This window comes from Strix uralensis, chromosome 13 (genome assembly GCF_047716275.1).
Source record: "Strix uralensis isolate ZFMK-TIS-50842 chromosome 13, bStrUra1, whole genome shotgun sequence".
Lineage (NCBI taxonomy): Eukaryota > Metazoa > Chordata > Aves > Strigiformes > Strigidae > Strix > Strix uralensis.
This window is the reverse complement of record NC_133984.1, coordinates 12,900,960-12,920,868: the sequence shown is the minus strand read 5'-3', so window position 1 is coordinate 12,920,868 and position 19,909 is coordinate 12,900,960. Positions and strand designations below refer to the sequence as shown.

The following is a 19,909-nucleotide window of genomic DNA, read 5'->3' as shown; positions in this document are numbered from 1 at the left end:
CTCTCGCAGTTCCCGCCTCTGCTCTTCGGTGACCGGGGACGCGGCGGCTGGTTTCTCTGTCGGGGAGCTCCCCCCGGCGGCGCCTCCCTCGCTGCTGTAAGCCTGGGGGACAGAAGTCCAGAGCCCTCAAAGGGGCCGGCGGGGGGACGGGGACCGGCAACAGTCACCCCACCTCCCGCCCTCTCTCCTCCTCTTCGGAGCCCACGGAGCCACCGCCCCCCGTCTCCCTCAGCAGTGCTGCAACCCGCCTGAAGCGTTTCGGGGGCGGGTGGTTCGCAGGCGGAGAGGCCGAGCACCCGCTCCCTGCCTCCCTGCTCACCATCCCACCGCGGGCCGTGCTCCGTGCAACCACGCCCATTGGCTAGCGCTCCTGCTCCTCAGGGAAACCGCGAGCTGATTGGCCGAGACGCAGCTCGGGGGCGGGATAAGCCCCGCGGGGCAGCCCGGGCCTGGCCCCTGCAGGTGCCGCTGAGGCGAGGCCTTTCGAGGTAAAATGTCGGACCGAGTGCGCGGGGCTGAGGTGTTGTGGCGAGCTGAGCGTTAGTGCTGAGAGCGAACGATCCCCACCATGCATCTATTAAATTCACCTTGGCTAATAGTCAAGAGTTTTTGATGTACCCCTTGTCACATATTCCTCTACCTATATCTCGTGTCAAAATTAGAAATCTGATTTTACTTCTCACAGTTTTCTGTAATGGAGATGTTTTACCATACACAGGCACAAGAGACTGCAACAATCACAAAGGAATAAATTAGGTTTTGAGTCAGGAAGATGTTTATATTTCTGGAAAGCAGGACACTGTCCTGTCCTTGCCTGAGAGTCAAGCAGGAGGATATCGCAGGGAGGAGTGGAACAAAGCACAGGCGGTTGTTTCCTTCAGCACAAGGCCAAAGGCATCCTGCAGCAATGCTGTTACCTGAGATGGACACCACTTCAAAGACAGACTCTGCTGGAGCTGCTGCCTCTGGAGTGAAGCATTTAGTAACTAGGGCCCTTCTGAGGACTTGAAGAGTTTCAACTTTTAAGTACTTGGAAAATCATTTTATTATTTGTCAGCAGATCAGAAGCCATGCAGTAGCAGGGGATCTGTTTGCTTTTTTGTATACTTCTTTCCACAACTCTGATGTCTTAAAATAAAGACACTTTGTATTTTAAATACAATCATATTGGCAGCCACTGAATAGTCCTGCAAACATACAGAGCTTTCAGCAGCAGCACCGGTATCTTCCCTCTTCTTTTGCAACGAGATTTCTTTAAACGTGTGAACTGAATAGCAGTAAGTTAAGATGCAGCAGTCTGTCTACTTACTTTGTCTTTCAGTTTAAAGAAAATACTAAAAAAGGGGAGGGAGTAATCACCATAAGAAAGTATAAAAAGCTGATCCTTGCAAATACGTCATATAAAGAGTTCACTATAGCTGGGCCCAAAGCAAGACATTAAACCAAAAACTTCAACTGCTGGGAAACAGATTTACACTATCTGGTTTTGAGTCCTCTCTTTACCAAACCACAATCATTCGACATGTTTTTTAGTCAAAGAAGGACCTGAATACTGTCACTGAAAAATGTGATTTGTGTATCGAAAACAGAGTGTAAACATCTTATGAGCAAGCATGTTTCTACATGTAAACAAGTTAGCAGTTGGTAACTGTTCTCAAACACAAGTTTAAGATCATCTACTTAAAAAAAAAATTGACCTATATTTTCTGCTGTCTCAAAAGAAATAAAAGGCTGTAAAAAACTAACCAAACGTATATAAAGGTGCAAAAATAAATAAAATTCTGTTTCAGTAAAGGCTGGTCTTCTTCATGATCCGCAAGAATTCTTGTTCATTCACTTCCCCATCCCCATCTCTATCTGCTTCATCGATCATTTCCTGAAAGATATTTGTATTCAGAAATTAGATGCAGATTAGAATGATTAGATTAATACAGAATTAGAACCACTTTTTAGTAAATTGTATTGGAGGGGACAGTGTTAGCTGAATGTCAGACTTGCTATGCTACAAAATACTAGATTAGACACTAGTATGTTTTTTTAACTATATATTTATACAAAAATCTGTATAGAAAATGTATTATAGGAACTGTCCTGGAAGAAACAAAGTGTTTGGAGCAGAGTTGTTCCTTTTACATCACCATAACTCTATAAAACTGCAACGCTGCTGATGCGATTTTGACAGCCATGTATGCTTAACCCACCTTCGACCTCAGAATCCATTTCCCAACCACAAATTGACAGCAGCTCTTCCGTTTCTGCCAGGAAAGACAGGGCAGATTTTCCTAACAGTTCAAGTGTAAAGATCCCACAGGATGCTAGAGGACAGCACCTAAAACTGAGACTGCTGCCTTTATCTAAAAACTGACCCTGAGAGGGCTTCCTTCCCTACCGAGACAGAGATTCCCATTCCTTATTCTCGCTGCTAGCTCTAGTGCTTAGCAGACCCATCAGAGATGGCTCAGCTCTTCGGGGAGAAGGAGAATTAAACTGTGATTATTTACATAGGTTTTAAACAAATGTAAATACAAAACCAAGCAATACATGAACATTCTGTGACTGCCCTCCTATTCCACAGGCACAGTGGAATCTGGCCCCTTTTATGTTCACTACACACAAAGGCAGACAGCGTGTGTGATATGGTTTCATATACCAGGTACAAACCTGCAGCTCTTCATCTGTGAGATTTTCCCCCAGTTCTTTGGCAACACGTTTGAGGTTTTTGAAAGAGATTTTGCCAGTTTCATCATCATCAAAGAGTTTGAAAGCTTTGAGAATCTCCTCTTTGGAATCTTTTTCAGCCTTAAGGAAGTAACCATAAGTTTAAGGAAAAAAAGTAGTAGTTATGTTGTAGGTAACACTCAAAGTTATAAAAGACAAGCATTATAAAGACTGAGAAACAGTCTCTTAAGAGCAAATTTAAAGCAGCCCAGCCAACAGGAAGTATACATACAAATTCTAAAGGTAGACAGAGACACAGTGATGCTTCCTGAACCTCAGGGTTTCAGGGAATTTTTTTTCTTTCATAGCTAGCCATATGTCTTTAGGATTTCAGTATCAGGATCTTCCACTATTAAATACCTGGTTTTACTCAACATGTTTTAAGATTTTTAAAACCAAAGATTTCATCTGTAAATATCTTAATATTCAAGAAAAGAAAATACAGTGCACTGCTACACAGTCATCCATGTCATGTGTCAATACTCCTGACAGCTTTCTGCAGGCCAAAGCTGGTTTTAATCTGTGATAAAAAGGCTTGATTTCACTTTTCCCCTTTTCTCACATAAACACAAAACTGATTGTTAAAGAAACTTGTTAATGACATATAATTATTTCAGCCTTACTTTGAAAAATGAGGTAGGGTAGTCCCTGTCTTGCAATTCTAACTTTTACATACTTTGCTGTTAAGATTAAAATGTGCTTTCATCTTCCATTAAAATCAGGAGATGAAAGATACTCAGCCATTTTAAAAACTGCTTTCACTTTGACTTTTAAAATTTACATACCATTTTTTGTGTCATCACTACCAAGAAGTCATGGAAGCTGATTTTTCCTGTTCCTTCCTTATCAATATCTGCTATCATTTTCTTGATCTCTTCTTTTTTAGGTTCAAACCCTAGTGCTCTCATGGCCACCTGTAAGGACAAAAAAACCCTCATAAATCAATACAAAACTATAAACAAAACCACGGGGGCAGGAAGAAAGTTGAACTTGATGCCACACGTTATGGCATTCTATGTTTCAAGAAAAACAGCAAGGTAAGGGACAGACTTAGAGCAATGCTTCTCTACACACAAGAGCACATCAAGATGCAGAAAATGGGAATGCAACCACTCATATTCTGGAGTTGTCCTTCAGTTAATTCAGAAATTTCCTAAACACATGCTTACCATCACATCCACCACCCCTGGCTCAGAACTGGCAAGAATTTGGAGGGTAAGGCTATATAAGAGTCTTGGGAGAAATATTTTCCTTAAGAAAACTTGGATTTTTTTATAAAGTCATAGCATACCTATTTTGGTATATACTTTTTTAAACTCTTGTGATGGGCACTCAGAGCATAAAAGTCCCACTTCAATTAATATTTTGAAAGAAAAATTCCCAAACTGTCACACAGTGCTATGGATAGGAATTTCTAAGGCTACTGGAAAATTGAATGTTATTCCCCTCCTGTCAAGGGAATTTCTACTAGTATTCCCTTTGCAATAAGAAACAAGACACTGAACAATTACAACAAAAAAAAAAAGCTTATTTCAGGCCCTGTTGTAAGCAAGATGGCTAAATGGGAGACCCAGAAATGTCTCAACAAAATAACTTCAAGACAAGTGACTCCATGAAAGAAGTTTCCATCATGCTTGCAAGTCTATCAAACTCTGACAGCCTGATCTGATGGCACAAAGATGGAAGGTCTTAAGCTGGTAGACCATAGGGAACTTAAATCAGTTAATTTTTCATTCTTGTGACAAAAATGTTTTTCAATTAATGTTGGGAGAACACAATCAAATGCTTTGTGAGCATGACAACACTCCTATAAGCAGCATATCCAAGGATGCCTTCCCTTGCAGACACCTGCAAGCACACCTACACACTTCAGTTTAAATTAAAATCAATTAATTAAATTAAATATTAAACTAAATTTAAATTTAAAAAGTAATTAAAGAGAAAAACGTACCTATTGACAACAAGGTTTTATGCTGGGGGGGGGAATCTCTCCTGTTTAAGGTCATTTAGGGTTTATGCCCCTATTATTTTATTACCTCAGTAGAACTGTGCTTTTAGCACTAGGAAAGTTCTTACCTTTAGCTCCTTAACATCTATGCTCCCGGTGCCGTCTGTGTCAAACAGGTCGAAAGCCTCCCGGATCTCCTGCTTCTGCTCCTCAGTGAGCTCCAGCTTGGGGCTCGCTTTCTTCCTCTGGGACGCGGCTCCTAGCGAGGGCTTCTTAAAGCTGGAGGCCTTGGCACAGCAACACAAGAGCAAAGGAGGATCAGGCCGCCGCGGCGGCGACGCGCCGCCCCGGGAAGGGCAGGTGAGGCCCGGAGGACAGCGGCCGCCTCAGCCCCCAGCCCACACCGCGGTCCCGGGGTTGCTCCGGGCTGACAGGGGCCTACCCTGCAGTTCTACGACCGTGGCGCCGGGAAGCCGGAGCGGAGCAGCAGGAGGTGAGGGAGGGGAAACGCCCCGCCGCACCGGGCCGGGTCGAACTCACCATTCCGGCAGCCGGTGCCTTGGGACAGCACCAGTCCTGGCAGGCCGAGACCCAATACCACCCTTCCCCATTGGCTAATGCCCCTACGCCGCTGCTATGGCAACCCTCATTCCTATTTGGCGGAGAGCCGGGCGCGGGGGGTGCTTAGGCGACAGCTATTGGCCAACAAGTGGCTGGGGCGGAACCAAGAGGCGACTGACCGGGGAGCGGAGCCTCTCCTCCTTCTGTCAACGCGATTGGCCGGAGGGAAGAGGCCGCGGGCCAATCAGCGAGCGATATTCGGCTAGCGCGATGCTCAGCCCAGGGCGCGCGGGAGGAGAAGCGGCGGGAGCCGGCGGAGTGGGCGGGGTCTGATGGAAGCGTCCGCGCCGATTGGTGGGCGGGAGGGACGGGCTCGAGCCGGGGGCGGAGTCTGGGCGGGCGTGAGCGCGGGCTGGGGAGGGCTGAGGAGGGTTGAGGGCGCCGGCGGTGCGGTGAGCGGGGAGGGGCTGGGCTGAGGGAGGCTGAGGGGTGTGAGGGGGCCTGGGGCGTAGGGAAGGCCATGGGGGCTGTGGAGGGGCAGGCTGGGGGCAGCAGAGCCTGCAGGGCTATGAGGAGGGCTGGGGCGAGGGGTAGGTTGTGGGGGCTGCGGAGCTAAGGGGTGAGGGGGGGGTAGGGGAGGCTGTGGGGGAACAAGGGGTAGGTTGTGGGGTGTATGGGGAGGGAAGCTGGGGGTGGGGGAGGCTTCAGGGGATGGGCAGTGTGTGGAAGGGCAAGCTGTAGTGGGGTGGGAGAAGTTGGGGCTGTATGGAGGGTGGCTAAAGTGGGAAGGGGGACTCTGGGATGATGGGGCTGAAAGAGCTGGAGGGAAACTGGAGATGGAGCCGTTCATAAATTAAATTTTGAAGAGGGGTAAAGCCTGTGTTAAGGGAGACATGAGGGTAGAAGAGGGGTCAAGTCTTCACCCTGTGCCCATGCTTCTAAACCAGCTTGGTGTTCCTGCTGGGCAGGCACCAATCCTGCCCTTTTTGGCTCTTTCCTTGCCATTTCAAAGGGCTTTTCAGAAAAATAAAAACTGAAGAGTGCTAAACTGTGTAGCTTGCAGAGTGAGCCAGTTCAGCAGATGTATTTGCTTGCGTGTGGCATGGTACTGTGATAATTTTATAGCAACATTGGCGTAGCTGTTCCTGGATCTCATTCAGCTGTGTTGGCACTAGTGTTTGTGAAGCGAGATGGGTCAGAGAGCTGCTCTGGCTGAAAACTAACCCAGGCAGAAAATGATTAATTTTCAGCTAGTCATAGCCTTGATCCATCTTAGTGCATGAATAGCAGAAGGTAGTGGGAAGCACTGACTAGGAATAAGGAGAATCAAATCAGCCTCTAAAGCAGCAGTTGATCATAGTGATGGTTTAAAGTGACTGTAAAGCCATCAGAAGTCTTTGTGCGCAGCTTGTCTTTATGTTGAAAACAGATCTACATAATCATGTTGTCTTTTTCTGTCTTTTGATTATACCCCACACAGTAGAATCCCAGCTGAATTGGGAATTTTATTTGCTATTGCTGGGAGGAAGAGTGTATTTTAATGAAACTGGTGGTATCAACAGCCTGTGATGTGAAAACTTGGAAAATCTCACCACTGACTCCCCTCTCTTTGCTGATGGGCACCAGTGAGCACCGGCGTTTCTTCTGTGCTGTGTCTGCTGCTGTGGAACAGGCAGGCATGGTGCTGCTGAAATGCTTGAACTTCAGTTTTATTTTGTTGTTCCCAACATCCTAGAACAGCTATATTTTTGAAGAGGACATTGCCAAAAACTGCAATTGTGTTCATGTTATTTGGAATGTAAATATTCAGACTTAAAGAAAGTACATGAAGCTAATACTAGCTAAAATAAGATGGTGCCTTTGTTATCAAGGGTATTTTATCATATTAAAATTATGCATTTGAGAAAGTTATTTGATACCACTGTTACTCTTGTACTACTTATTTGTTCAGCAGGACAGGGAGAATTAGCTCACTCTTCACACTTCTGCTTTAGTACAATGGCTGCAAACCTTGATTTCTATAACTAGAAAGGTGCTTTTAAAAAAGGTTTAGTTTGTGTTAATGGCACGTTTAAGTATTGTATTGTGAATAAAATCATATTCTCCTTTTTTAAAGGAATCAGGTTGATAGTGAGTCATCTGAGAAATGGCCACACACCTCAGATCGGTAAGTTGAGGACTTAGATGGTGCTTTATGAAGGTTTGTCTTGCAGAAACATGTTTTCATAGATATGTCTTATGAACATTACTACAGAAGACATGAGACTGTTTCTGCCTTAATGCCTACTCCAGAGATATTGCTGGGGGAAATGTGATTTACTAAGGAGTAGTTTGTTGCTGTCAGTTCCCAAGACATCCAGGAATGCTCCAGCTCCCCCAGGAACACCAGTGCCTTTGTCAGCACTGCCAAATCAATTGATCTGGAGGTTTAGTTACTCCAAGTTAATTTCTACATGCCTTGTAACATTATTCCATGTTGTAGTGCAGATAAAGGCCCAGTTGAGGCCCCTGAGATCTACCGGGCCATTGTAACCTCCTTCTAGGATTACTGCATTGAATACAGGAGGTTAGAATATGGAAGGAGTAACAGTTTGCTTAGCTCAGAGAGGTGTTTGGACATTACTTTTAGGAGTACAATTTATTAAGCTGTTCTGTTGCATTACCTGTGGTTCTTGTTCATAGAGAAATTTCTGCCTTCTGAACTATTTTCTCATTAATTCATATGGAGGTTATGAAGGACCAGTGGATCTCAGATATTTAAGAAACAAAAAAAAATGTAGTGTCATGATAGAGAGCGTGAACAAGCTGTTGTATCTTCACAGCACAACACTAGATATGTAGTAATTCATATCCTAAAATCAATATAGTCATGCGTAGCCTGGCTTTCTACTTGCATTTTGTAAAATAGCTAATTACACCAGGTGCAGCACTGTTAGCTGCAGTTATACTGATTCTGGTCATTGAGTTGGTTTGTTTAGTACTTTCCCAAGAGATGAGTGTACTAGATCGTATTGCATATTATAAATGTGCACTAAAGATAATTTAAATAGTCTGCTTCTCATCACCAGTTAGAATACTGTCCTTATACTTGAGTGAGTGGAAAACTATCGTACAGAAAAACCTGGATTATCTCATCTGTACTGGTAGAAAATGATTCTGATATTGAGAGCAGACAGAGGGCGTCATTCTGCCACTGTAAAACTTTGGTCCAGCACATCTGAGTGCAGTGTGCAGTTTGGGTGCTCTTATTTCATGAGGAATGCACTGGAATGAGAAAGGGTACAGGGGAAGGCAAGTGAAAATATTGATGGAACAGAGTGACTGCCTTTTGAGGAGAAGCTGAAGAGGCTCGACCCCTCAACGCAGAGAGGACGCCGCAGAGGAATGTGACTGAGTTTAGGGAACTGGGAAGCTGACAAGCGAATGCAAAACTGTTGTAGCAGAGGAATACAAGGAGAGTGAACTGCAGAGAGTCTTTAGACTCACATGTGCTTCCTACATCGTCTGTTCTCTTGCAACTATCAAAACCAAACAGATGACTGGGCCAACCCATTGGAACTTTGAAAAATTATTTTAATCAGACTGTAGTTTTCATGCACCATTCTAAATAACTGGTTATGCTTTAATGTAACTGAGCAACTGCAGTGAACTCTTTGACTTTCTGTTGTGGATAATTGGCACTTTGCAGTAGAACCTTTGTTTAAGGATGTAGCACTTAGAAACTTCGGAACAATTGTTGTCTTTGTGTGGTTTCACTGGGTTAAAATTCCCTTCAGCTCGATAGTATAACTGCAGAGGTGGGTTTTTGTGTAGCAACAATAAGGAGCAAATCTGTTTCCAACCAGGACAGAGCATTCTGTGTACAAAAGTTCCTCAGAGTTGTCACTTGTATGTTCTGTGTTGGCGATAACGTTTTTGGTCTCAGTCTGGTTAGATGAGTGATCAGACCGGAATCTGTTAATTAGTGACTCTAGCCATTGATTTTTAAAAGGTTAAAAAAAGAAAGGAAGAACTAATGATTAACTAGAAAAGATAATCCTTGCCTTTACCTGATTGATTTCTTGGCTTGGAGAAGCCTAAGTTTCACATGCTCTGAAAACGGTTTTGTTCTTGCTATCGCAGATGGTTTTAGTATTCTGAATTATCTGTGCCATGTGGCTGAAGCAAATTCTGTTTGCTTGACCATCAGGGCAGAGTTTGTCAGAGCCAGTCCTCTTTTTCTTCCCTACCACGTGAGCCACTTGGTTATGAGGCAGAGTCCTGCCAAAATACAAACCAGCATGTGAGCCACGTGGACCATTAGTGTGTCTGAACTTTTAAGTTACTGTGATAGTACAAACATATTGAAGAGTCTTTTGATATCTGAATTTAGACTCCTCCAATCAAACGAGCTAATGACTAGTTGTGTAAAATTCCAGCACATTAAAATCTCAGGAAATTCAGATCAGTTTACTTGGACAGTTTGTATCTGCTCACTGAAGTGCTTTTCTCCCTGTCTCTGCAGGCTGGTAAGAAATGTACAGTGATCGGTGGGTCAGGATTCTTAGGCCAGCACATGGTGGAGCAGCTCCTGAAGAAAGGTTACACAGTCAACGTGTTCGATATTCAGAAGAGATTTGACAATGACAGAGTGCAGTTCTTCCTGGGAGACCTTTGCGACAAAGAGGTACAGACTGACAACAGTACCTGACATGGGTGGATAGAAAGGATGTCTGTTTAATATGTGTTCCTTCAAAGAGCTTACAGCTTACTGAGCCTTGCCTGGAGCAGTGAAACACCTGAAGGCATTGCACAGGTTCTAAGAGGGTGTGTAGATATGCCCCCCAGCCTTTCCCTGTGAAGTCAGTAGCCTAAGCAGTTTTCTGTGGAACCCTCATCTAGAACATTTAAAGGAATATACTTGACATCTGCTTGAAGCTGAAAAGAACAGAACTTGTTTCTGTACTATGATTTGCATTACTGTTAGCTCAGATATACAGTCTAATTACAGTCACTCTTGGTAATTGCATGTGGGTGCTCCTGGCTAACCTCAGCTGCATGAGAATGGCAGAATGCATTATTCCTAACAGCTGAGGCACCCCTTGCTTTAACTCAGTCACACGTGTGAGCCTTGGCAAAAACATCTGTCCACAGTGTGAGGAGACATGTCCCCACCAGTATGAAGTATCATGTCTCAGAGCTTTATGACAGTCATCTCAAACACAGACAGTGCCATGGGGTGCTGCTGGCTGATAAACCTCCTGCTTGCTGAGTTTTCTAACTCCTGTCTCCAGGTAATTTTGAGTCTCATACCTGCACTTGAGACTGTTGCAAGTAGTTAAGTCTAGGTAGCCTCCAGGTCTCAGAAGGTTCCTAGGTTCTTCCTTGGAAAGAAAAGATGATGTAGTGCATTTTTGCCTAGCAAGAAGGAGAGGACATTGTGAAGATCCTGGATGCTAATCCTACTCCAACTGCTTACCTTTATGGAAGGAACACAACTTGAAATTTAGCAGTTTTGCTTCCATGAGAAAAAGAACAGTGTTTTATTTCCTTCCTTTTTTTTTTTTTTTTTTCCTCCGAGTACACACTATTGCTGTTGCTTCATTGCTGTCTCGTGTGATATATCTTCTAGGCTTTGCTCCCAGCTTTACAAGGTGTGTCAGTGGCATTTCATTGTGCATCACCAGCACCTTCAAGTGACAACAGGGAACTGTTTTATAAAGTGAATTTTATGGGAACCAAAGCAGTCGTTGAAGCCTGCAAAGAAGCTGGAGTGCAGGTAAGAGTAGAAAAGCACATGGAGGTTGTAAGACGCTGATGTGGTCTTGTAACCATTACAGCATGGACCAATTTCAGTCTAGTTTGATAGAGGGGCAGAGGTCTCTGAGATAGTGAATTCCTGCTTGTTCTGTGAAAATTTATAGAACAGAGAGACTCTGTTGGTCTCCTGCTTAGTGTCTGGTATTAGCTCAGTCTATGTTTGCCACAGAAAACCTACACATTGCAATTTTCCTGACTGCAGGAAAAGCATTTGTTAAAATTTGTCCTACTAGACATCTGGGAATCACATGGGAGAACCACAACTGGCAAGTGGATTCTTTCATGCTTTAATAGGGGGACAGTGCTAAAGATAGCTTTTCCAGCAGTGGAAGTATTCATGGCATCTATTACCTATGTGAATTCTTTGACATATAATGAGAAGGAACACACTTGTGCCATAATCTCAGTATGATTTGGTTTAGAAAGTCATTTGCCTGCAAAAGAAAGAGCCAGAGGAAACCAGGCTGATGTCCAGGCAAGGTTGTGGTTGGGTTTTTTTTTGCCTTATGTTATTTTGATATCACATGAGTTTTCATTTGAATTCCCAGCAAATTTTGAAGCGCAATGCATGTGAAGATCCCTTACTTATTCTGGGCAGAGATGTTGCCTCCAAAGCGTTCATTTTGCGAAGTGTCCACGTACAAATACGGAAGTAATAATGTTTAGAATTAAATGATGTCTATCTCGTAGGACTCCCAGCTCCACAGTTTGTTGTTTGTTAGGGTTGTTTTCCCCCCCTCATGTAACAAGCTGTTGTAGGAAATGGATCACGTGGTGTTTACCTTCAGGCTTAGCCTAGATTCTGTCAGAACAAGGAGTTAAGTCTTGTTGGAACTTGTTGGATCTAGTCATCTTTGTATTACAATGTAGATCTTGTTTAAAAACATGTTTCTGATTACTCAAATACATTACTGACTTCCTGTTTTGAATCCACTAGGGTATGTTTTTATCCAACAAAAACATCCAAGATAAGAAATCTTTTTTGGTTTAATCTACCGTGATGTTGTTACTGTCAAGATGAGCAAATACATCTTAAAAATACTCATTGCATGTTAAGTGCTAAAATGTACCAAGTCAGGTGGGCACTCGGATTTTCCTGGAGATGTTTTCCCCTTGACTGGCTGCCTTGGATGTTTATTGAAATGTTTTAATCTCCTTTAGGTAGCACTAAACAATATGACAGAGTCAATTAAGAGTGGGAGTTTTCTTACCTGCAGTTTCAGATCATCTTCTCTTAGCCCATGTTCTTCTAGACGTAGTTTATTATCTGTAGAATCAGTTGATTAAACATTATTATTGTCTTTACTCAGCCTTCATAAATAATGACCCTTTTGTCTTAGGCTTTAAACAACTGTTTTCTTTTGTATCTGTTGCAGAAACTGGTGTTAACAAGCAGTGCCAGTGTAGTTTTTGAGGGCACAGACATAAAAAATGGATCAGAAGATCTCCCTTATGCAAAAAAACCTATCGACTATTACACAGAGACGAAGATCCTACAGGAGAAGGTATTGTATGGTTAACACTTATTTCTGATGCTTAAAACTGCCCTTCTAAAAGCAGGGCATGCCTTAGGGGGACACAGCAGACCCTTCAAGACTGAACAGATCTCTTGTTCTCCAGAATTTCTCTTTCATTAAAAAGAAGTATCTCATTCTTACAGTTGCAAAGAAAATCTGCACAGAATCATGCATATGTAGTAACGCCTGCTAGAGTTTTTGGCGTATAGTAGAAAATTCCCTTCTTTTAGACAAATCTGTCTGATTTTAGCCCTCTTATTCTCAGCATGGAGGCTAGCGAGCTGTGCGTTCATTTGTTCTGTTACAGAGAAGTACGACGGGTGGCTGCCGCTTGCATCTTTCACCTGCTTGCATTACTTCTCCATAGGCATGCTGATGGGTTGGTCCAGGGGATGCTTTCCTAGCAGCTGTCTAAGTGGTCCAAATACATAAGTACTCAGTTATGTCTTCCTTGGCTGGTGAAACTCCTAAGTAGTGTGTTCACTTAATTAAAAGAGAATAAAATAAAGCTATGACATAAATTACCAAGGAAGTTGAATGAAGTAGTGTGTTACACTACAGAGGTTGTTTCTAGACAAAGAATAAAAGAACGGGCAGAGGTGTCGCTTTTGTTGCAAGAGCCATGTGATAATCCTGTTTCTTAACTGATCCAGTTAAGGGGAGATTTTTGCCTTCTCTGCTCCTACTGGAAGGCTGTTTCAGAACCCCATTTACCTGATTTGCAGCCTGAAGTTACAGTTGGAATTGCGAACAAGTCACCGGGAAAGGAGAAGATGAGATGAAGATGCAAGCTGAATAACATGTCATAAGCTAATGCTATTGGCCATACACTGAAGATATTCTTGTTAAAAAAGATGTAAAATTTCCTCTACATCTGAATGTCCTAGACTTTGGACATTTGCAAATCACCAGTATCTGTTCTGTTTCAGGTTCTTCATGCTGCAGTATTTGTGCTTTAAATATGGTATGACAATGTTTTAAATCAAAGCGAACAAACATTTTTTCAAACTTTTTTCAGTGGCTTGCATTTCAGTTGTGGAAAGAATGTACACTTTTTGTGCAAGAAGAATTTAGACTTGGGCTTTCATACTGAAGCTGACAGTGTGTCCTCTAAAGTCGGGTATTAGCCTTTAAGAATTTTTCTTATGTTCCTTGAAAAGAGCTTAATTGAAAACGCAGCATGAAAACATCTGTTCATTCACAAGCGTAACCACTTTGCAGTAAAGTGGACGAATAAAGTGGAAGCTTATGAGTAGCAATCAAGTCTAGCCCAATATGCTCGTAATTATGTCTTTGTTTTGGGTGAAACAGTGAAAGTATTCAGCCTTTATTTGTATGTGTTGTTCTTGGATTTTTAATAGAAAATCCAGCAGCTGTTAAAAATTAGTAGAACATGTTGTTTGGAAACTTCCAGTAGAATTAAATCTTCTTCAGAGATGCCTTGCTAAATCTGCTCAGCACTTGGTGCTAAGGAAGATGGGATCACACCCCTTCTGAATGAGATTGAGAAGGCCCGTGATGGAAATCTTCCACTGTTTGATGAGAGAGACAGACATTGAAGTGCTTAGTGTCCTTCTTTTCTCCAGCATGTCCATAAAGAATTCATGGAGTGAAGAAACTTTCAAAGTTCCTCTGGTTTCTGTGGTGTTAAATGAGAGAGGCGAAGAGTTCCCTTCCTTTGCCTGTCAGTTCATTAAGTGTTCAATAATGAAAACAGATTTTTGTCTGTTTTTCTCATTAAAGAGAAATGGGAGAAGAGATGGGAACAAAGGAAGGATCACTTGTAAAGGTATGGGTGGACAGTAGTTCTTCCACTGATGTCTTTCCAAAGAGATGGGCAAACACCCACCCGCTTTAGTGATGGTCTTGGAATGTATTTCTAAGCCATATTTTTCTTCCCAGCTTTTCTCTCCTGATTTGGTTATCTTTTTTCCCTATAGGAGGTGCTCAGTGCAAATGACCCAGGCAACAATTTCTTCACTACTGCTATTCGTCCCCATGGAATATTTGGTCCTAGAGACCCTCAGCTGGTTCCCATCCTCATCCAAGCAGCTAAGAGTGGCAAAATGAAGTTCATAATTGGGTGAGCAAGGCTCAGTCATTTTATAGCTTTTGTTAAAATTGATGCTGAATCTACAAAGCCCTTTTGGAAGGGAATAATATTGAATCTGTAGTGTTGTTATGGCATGGAAAAAACTATGTTTCTTTCATTTTTGACTTGTGATCCAGGATTCTTTTTTTAAAAATCCTTCTGTGTTAGGGACTCGTGCGCTCACATGGTAAGTGTTCATAATGCAAGAAGAATACCAGTGGGGAAAGCTGACATTTGAGCTGTCTCTGCATTGTCTAAAGAGCTGTCCTTTTAAATATGAGGGAGCTCAGATTACTTGCTGTTAATTTAATTAATATATACTTCTGGTATTTGAGGTTCTTGCAATTAAAAAGCCTATATGGCAGTGTTTTAATATTTCTGATTATAAGATCAAAGATACCGAATCTTGCAGAGCTTCTAGTGGACCACTGAAATTATAGATCAAGAAATACTTCAATCTATTACTAAGCATATTTTTATCAATTGTATTATGGGCTTGAAAAGAAATGTGCTTTTTAATTTTTAATAGATTTTTATTACATGTAAGGATCTGATTTGTGTGTATATGTGCAGATGTGAATATGTGCTTGGGGTAGAAGGAAGAAAGGGAATAGGGTTGTGGGGTTTTTGGTGTTGGGGTTTTGGGGTTGTTTTTGTTCTTATTCTTCCTTACAATTCCCTTCCGAACTGATCTCTCAAACTGATCTGTGAGCAGCAAACCTACACAAACTCAAGGTTTCCACTCTGTGCAAGTCTGCATTCTCTTCCAGCTCTAACATGCATTCCTCATTTGAATTTTCCTACTATACAGACCTGTATATCCCTTCCAAGAAGGCAAATAAAATAGCAATTCATCCATGAACGCAGGAAATGAAAATTACTCTTTCTCAGAATGTTAGATTGCGGTAATGCTGTTTTTATGGCCAAATGAGTTTTGTAACAAACCACTAGTTTGATTTAGCTGGACCATTGAAAGTGATGTGCAGATCCATTTTCATTTTCTGTACCTGTGTAGAAATAGATTTAACACAGTGGGTTAAATCTGTTTCAGCTACATCTGAAGTTGGCTTATTGAGGGAGTAAGTTAGAATTTCATGATCTAAGAAATCAGTTATTGAAAGCTTGTCCTTAAATGACTTTCTTTGTGCTAGTTAGCACTCTCTTTCTGTTTGTTCTGCTTCTGTGGATCACTGCTGATTCTGAGACCTGTAGGATCTGCAACACCTAGCAACTTGGTAACTTGTGATGTTTAAAAATGGTACTGTTACAGGACTGTAAACTTTGAGGGCCTTGGCAAGAGCTGAGACAATAACAGTCTTTCCTCTGTCTCCAAAATAATATGTAGCGATTTCATCTCTCTGACAGGGTATAGGCTGAAGTTGCAGCACAAGAGAGTGGGAGAAGAGGAAACTAGGAATAAATATATCTTGTGTGAAAGTCCTTCCTTTTGCCACAAGCACATTTTCAGCTGAACTTGCCTTAGGGCTAACCTTCTTCATTTTTTCTGTGCAGGGATGGAAAGAACTTGGTAGATTTCACTTATGTGGAAAACGTGGTCCATGGACACATCCTAGCTGCAGAAAATCTTCAGAAAGGCTCTGCCCTGTGTGGGAAGGTAAGAAAGGACCTAGCAAGGGGACGGGAGTGGGTGTCCCCTAGCCAGACTTCATCTGCAAGCCTTGCTTGGCTTCATGTGTGCTCTGTAATTCACGCTGATTTTCATCTGTGCTGAATATGTATCTTGGAGATGAGTGGAACTAGCACACACAAATGGGTCAACTTTTTTCCGTCTGTGGGTATAATGAATGGTTGCCTATCTGGTGACCATTGTATGCAGCCACATGGGCTGAGATGTATGAAAATACTTTAACTTCATGCTATAGAACTTCCTGTGAAAAGAAATCCAGACAGAATTGAGGGCAGCCAGGATGTGTACATAAGAAGCATACTTATTTAGCTTTTACAATAGAGTTCAGAACAGGAGAAACATGTATAGATTTTCGTGGCACCACCGTGCTCTGGGCACGCAGTGTACATACAGCTAGGATGTGTTAATGTGTTTGCATTGTGCTGCATCATTCAGTTTGTTTGACCATTTATGTGTAATTTTATCTCTGGAGCATTGGAAGTAGTTGCCTTCCTCAGCAAAGAAGGGGTTCATCACTTTTCAGACGTAGGTGGTTAGTGCAAAGCAGTTTCTCATGAAAATGTGTTCTCAGTCAAGTCAGGGACGTCAGTCTCCTCAGCACGAACATGAGATGGGCCATCACAGAGACAAATTTGTGGAAACTGTAATGATTTTATCATCTGGCTTTTTGTCTTCCTCTCTTTCAGGCATTTCATATCACAAATGATGAACCAGTTCCTTTCTGGGCTTTCATGTCCCGTATCTTGACTGGCCTGAACTACGATCCTCCCAAGTACCATATTCCCTATTGGCTGGCATATTACCTGGCCCTATTCCTGTCTCTAGTGCTGTGGCTGCTAAGTCCACTGGTCACCATCAAGCCCACTTTTACCCCTATGCGGGTCGCATTAGCTGGAACGTTTCACTACTATAGCTGTGAACGGGCCAAAAGAGACATGGGCTACAAACCAGTGGTGAGCCTGGATGAAGCAATAGACAGGACTCTGCAGAGCTACCCCCACCTACGCCGGGCTAAGGCCTGAGAAGTCAGAGATGGATTTTTTTCTACTCGATTTTTCGTAATTGCTTTGACATCTTAATGTGAACACTGAAGCAAATTTCACTAATTCTCTGGAACAGGGAATTTTCCCAAAGTCCCTCCTCCTCCTCACTATTATCAAGACGGCTTTATCTGAGTTGAAAAGAACTCATGTCGGAGCTGTGCTAACAGTTCTTTTCTTTGACGTGACTTCTTGTTTTGAAACAGCTGCTGAACCCTATGGACTATGAATAAACACCCTCCTGTGTCCTCTTCAATCCCAGCCCAGCACATCAGCATTCCTTCGTCTTCTCTCTCCACCCTTGTCCTCTGTTTTGTTGCTCTGGTGATAACAGCCGCCTCTTCTCATAGCTGCAGACTGGTTAATGAAATACTTCTCATGACTGGTTCCTCTCTGTGGTTCAGCTTTTTTCTATACAAGAGCAATGAAAGAGAGGCTTATGCCAAAAAGGAGTTTGGCTACCATCTCTTAAATAATTGAAACTAATTTTGTTATTCCTTCCATGATTGGTGGGTGATTTGGCTTCTTACTGAGGCATCAGAGTGAAACCTGAGAAAAGGCCTCTCTTTGTAAGGAAATGTGTGCCTTTGTTTCTGCAGGATCCTATTTCTATTCAAAAATAACCCAAATAAATCAAGAAGAGATGACTTCCTAATTTTGTGTTCTGTCTTTGAAAGGGCAGATCACATTCTGAACATCTCAGCATAAACAGGGTTTTAATCATTCCCTTTGTGGGGGGAGAAATCTTTGCTGTGGCTGTTGTCAGCACATACTATTTTACCATAGCTCGCTCACTTCTCATAAGAACTACATTGGTTGGAAGATCCTACTGCAAAAGCTCTCATCTTGACTGACATGTTATTGCTGGTACTGGTGGTTTTTGTTGCTTTGACCACTTAGTATATGAAAAAACTCTTTTCCACAAGCAAATGGTTATCACAATACTGTATTCACCAAGCTATTTAGTTTGACATTTATATTAAGTGTACTTTACCCTATAATCTTTCTAAGTGCTTCAGTTCTGTTTTGTTTTTAAATGAAGAGTTTAAGTTAGAGCTGGAACTTCCCTCCTTGCCAGTTCCTGGCTCCTCAGGAGTTTTGGTGTTTCAAATTTCAGAAGTATGGGAAGTGCCTCACTCAATGAGCCTTTACCTCATCTGGGAGCTCAATATACTGCTAGAATCCTATAGATATTAGTTTTATTTTAACTTCTGGCTGTTTTCTGGAGGATTTTATGCTGGGCTTTATTTTTCTGGAAATTTTTATTTGCTGCTTTAACAGCTAGCTAGTTTTACCAGCCTTTGCCTTGCTTGATCTTGAAGTAAGTACTAGTGAGTTCCTTGGGCCAGTTCACATAGTTCTGGTTTGCACCAGTCAGCCACCTTGGCCTTTTTTTTTTTTTTTCCTTCTCCCGCCCCCCGGCCTGTAGGGTTAAATATGTAAAGCTTGAATTCTAGAGTGCAGTTCTTGAGCAGTGTATTGTTCAAAAAAAAAGCCCTGTGTTTCCTAGGTTTTCTGGAATTTGCTTGTGTCCTCCCACATCTCATTTCAGTGAGAGATAGATGCTGCTTTCAAAGACCTGAGCTGTGTTAGCCTCTGTGTGATGCATCAACGTGCTGCACAAATTCAGTGTTAATGAAAAGACCCTTTCTTCCCCCACTGTTTCTGTAAGTGTGTATCAGTGCTCCATCTATATTAAAAAAAAAATAGTGACATATGAAAAGAACACTCATATGGTGAAACCATGTCTGGCTGGGAGATGGCTTTATTCTCAAGGTTTTGTAAAAGGCCAGGCATCTCACTGGGTGAGGAAGGACTGGAGTATGTATGTTCCTTGCTCCTTTCCGTAAAGCTGGGCCCACTTCTGGTTTTTGTAATGTAGTTGACTGACAATAAACTCGTAGCTTGTTACTAGAAGAATGGCCTTTTGTGAAAATGGACAATTCAGATGCACCTCTGCTGTGTGCAGGAGAGGTAGCTGCTAAACCCAAGCTCGTAAGTACAGAAAGCCCTGAGGGACAGCGTGTTCTAGTTCAGAGGCAGTGCTGCTCAGAAAAGGTGGTACTGCTTTTGGGGCTAATGGTGCAGCACAGCAGAGATCTTCAGCTCCTTATCTGCAAAGTAGGGATAACACTGCCCTTATACAGAGAGGTGATATGAGAACAGGATTGTCGAAGTGAAAGGAGCAAGCACTAGGATTACTTGAAGTCCAACGTAAAAAAATAGGTAAAAGCACATTTTGACCTCTAGATGGCATTTCCCAGCTAGATCTGCCTTGCAGCTTCAATCAGTCCCAAAAATGCTGTCTCTGTCCTTGGACACAGTTCCAGTGGAGGGTTACTCATCTCCTTGTGTCTTTGGAGGACTGTCAAGGTAAGAGGTGAAGGTAACAACCAGAAGGTACTACAGAAACAAGAGGCACTGGAAGTTCAAGTCTGCTGGATAAAAAGCAGCAGGCAATATGGTTTCCCTCACATGTCTGGTTAATACAAGAAGGATAAACCAGATGTTTGTATGGGGTTAAGCATTTTCCCAGAGCTGGGCATGGAAAGAAGCATTGCATCATGCTGAAGTTGGTTTGACTTG

General features: G+C 42.5%; 2 protein-coding genes across 3 annotated transcripts; one reads left to right on the top strand and one right to left on the bottom strand.

The window, feature by feature from the left end:
* Positions 1 to 752: 752 nt before the first annotated feature.
* Positions 753 to 5,321, bottom strand: CETN2 (centrin 2). The gene is made up of 5 exons (XM_074882815.1): positions 5,207 to 5,321; positions 4,795 to 4,953; positions 3,504 to 3,632; positions 2,662 to 2,799; positions 753 to 1,876 (listed from the first exon to the last, which is right to left on the bottom strand). Exons 1-5 carry the CDS (start codon positions 5,207 to 5,209, stop codon positions 1,787 to 1,789), a joined length of 519 nt encoding a protein of 172 aa, XP_074738916.1. The 5' UTR covers positions 5,210 to 5,321; the 3' UTR covers positions 753 to 1,786.
* A 328-nt stretch (positions 5,322 to 5,649) lies between these two features.
* On the top strand, positions 5,650 to 17,978 carry NSDHL (NAD(P) dependent 3-beta-hydroxysteroid dehydrogenase NSDHL). 2 transcript variants are annotated; one of them, XM_074882798.1, is made up of 8 exons: positions 5,650 to 5,679; positions 7,344 to 7,394; positions 9,732 to 9,893; positions 10,839 to 10,985; positions 12,403 to 12,531; positions 14,484 to 14,626; positions 16,148 to 16,250; positions 16,970 to 17,978. In XM_074882798.1, the coding sequence occupies exons 2-8, from the start codon at positions 7,374 to 7,376 to the stop codon at positions 17,303 to 17,305; spliced, it is 1,041 nt and encodes a 346-aa protein (XP_074738899.1). In that variant the 5' UTR covers positions 5,650 to 5,679; positions 7,344 to 7,373; the 3' UTR covers positions 17,306 to 17,978. The 2 variants fall into 2 exon arrangements, with proteins under 2 accessions (XP_074738899.1, XP_074738901.1); XM_074882800.1 differs by lacking the exon at positions 5,650 to 5,679 and adding an exon at positions 6,180 to 6,852.
* The last annotated feature ends 1,931 nt before the right edge of the window (positions 17,979 to 19,909 follow it).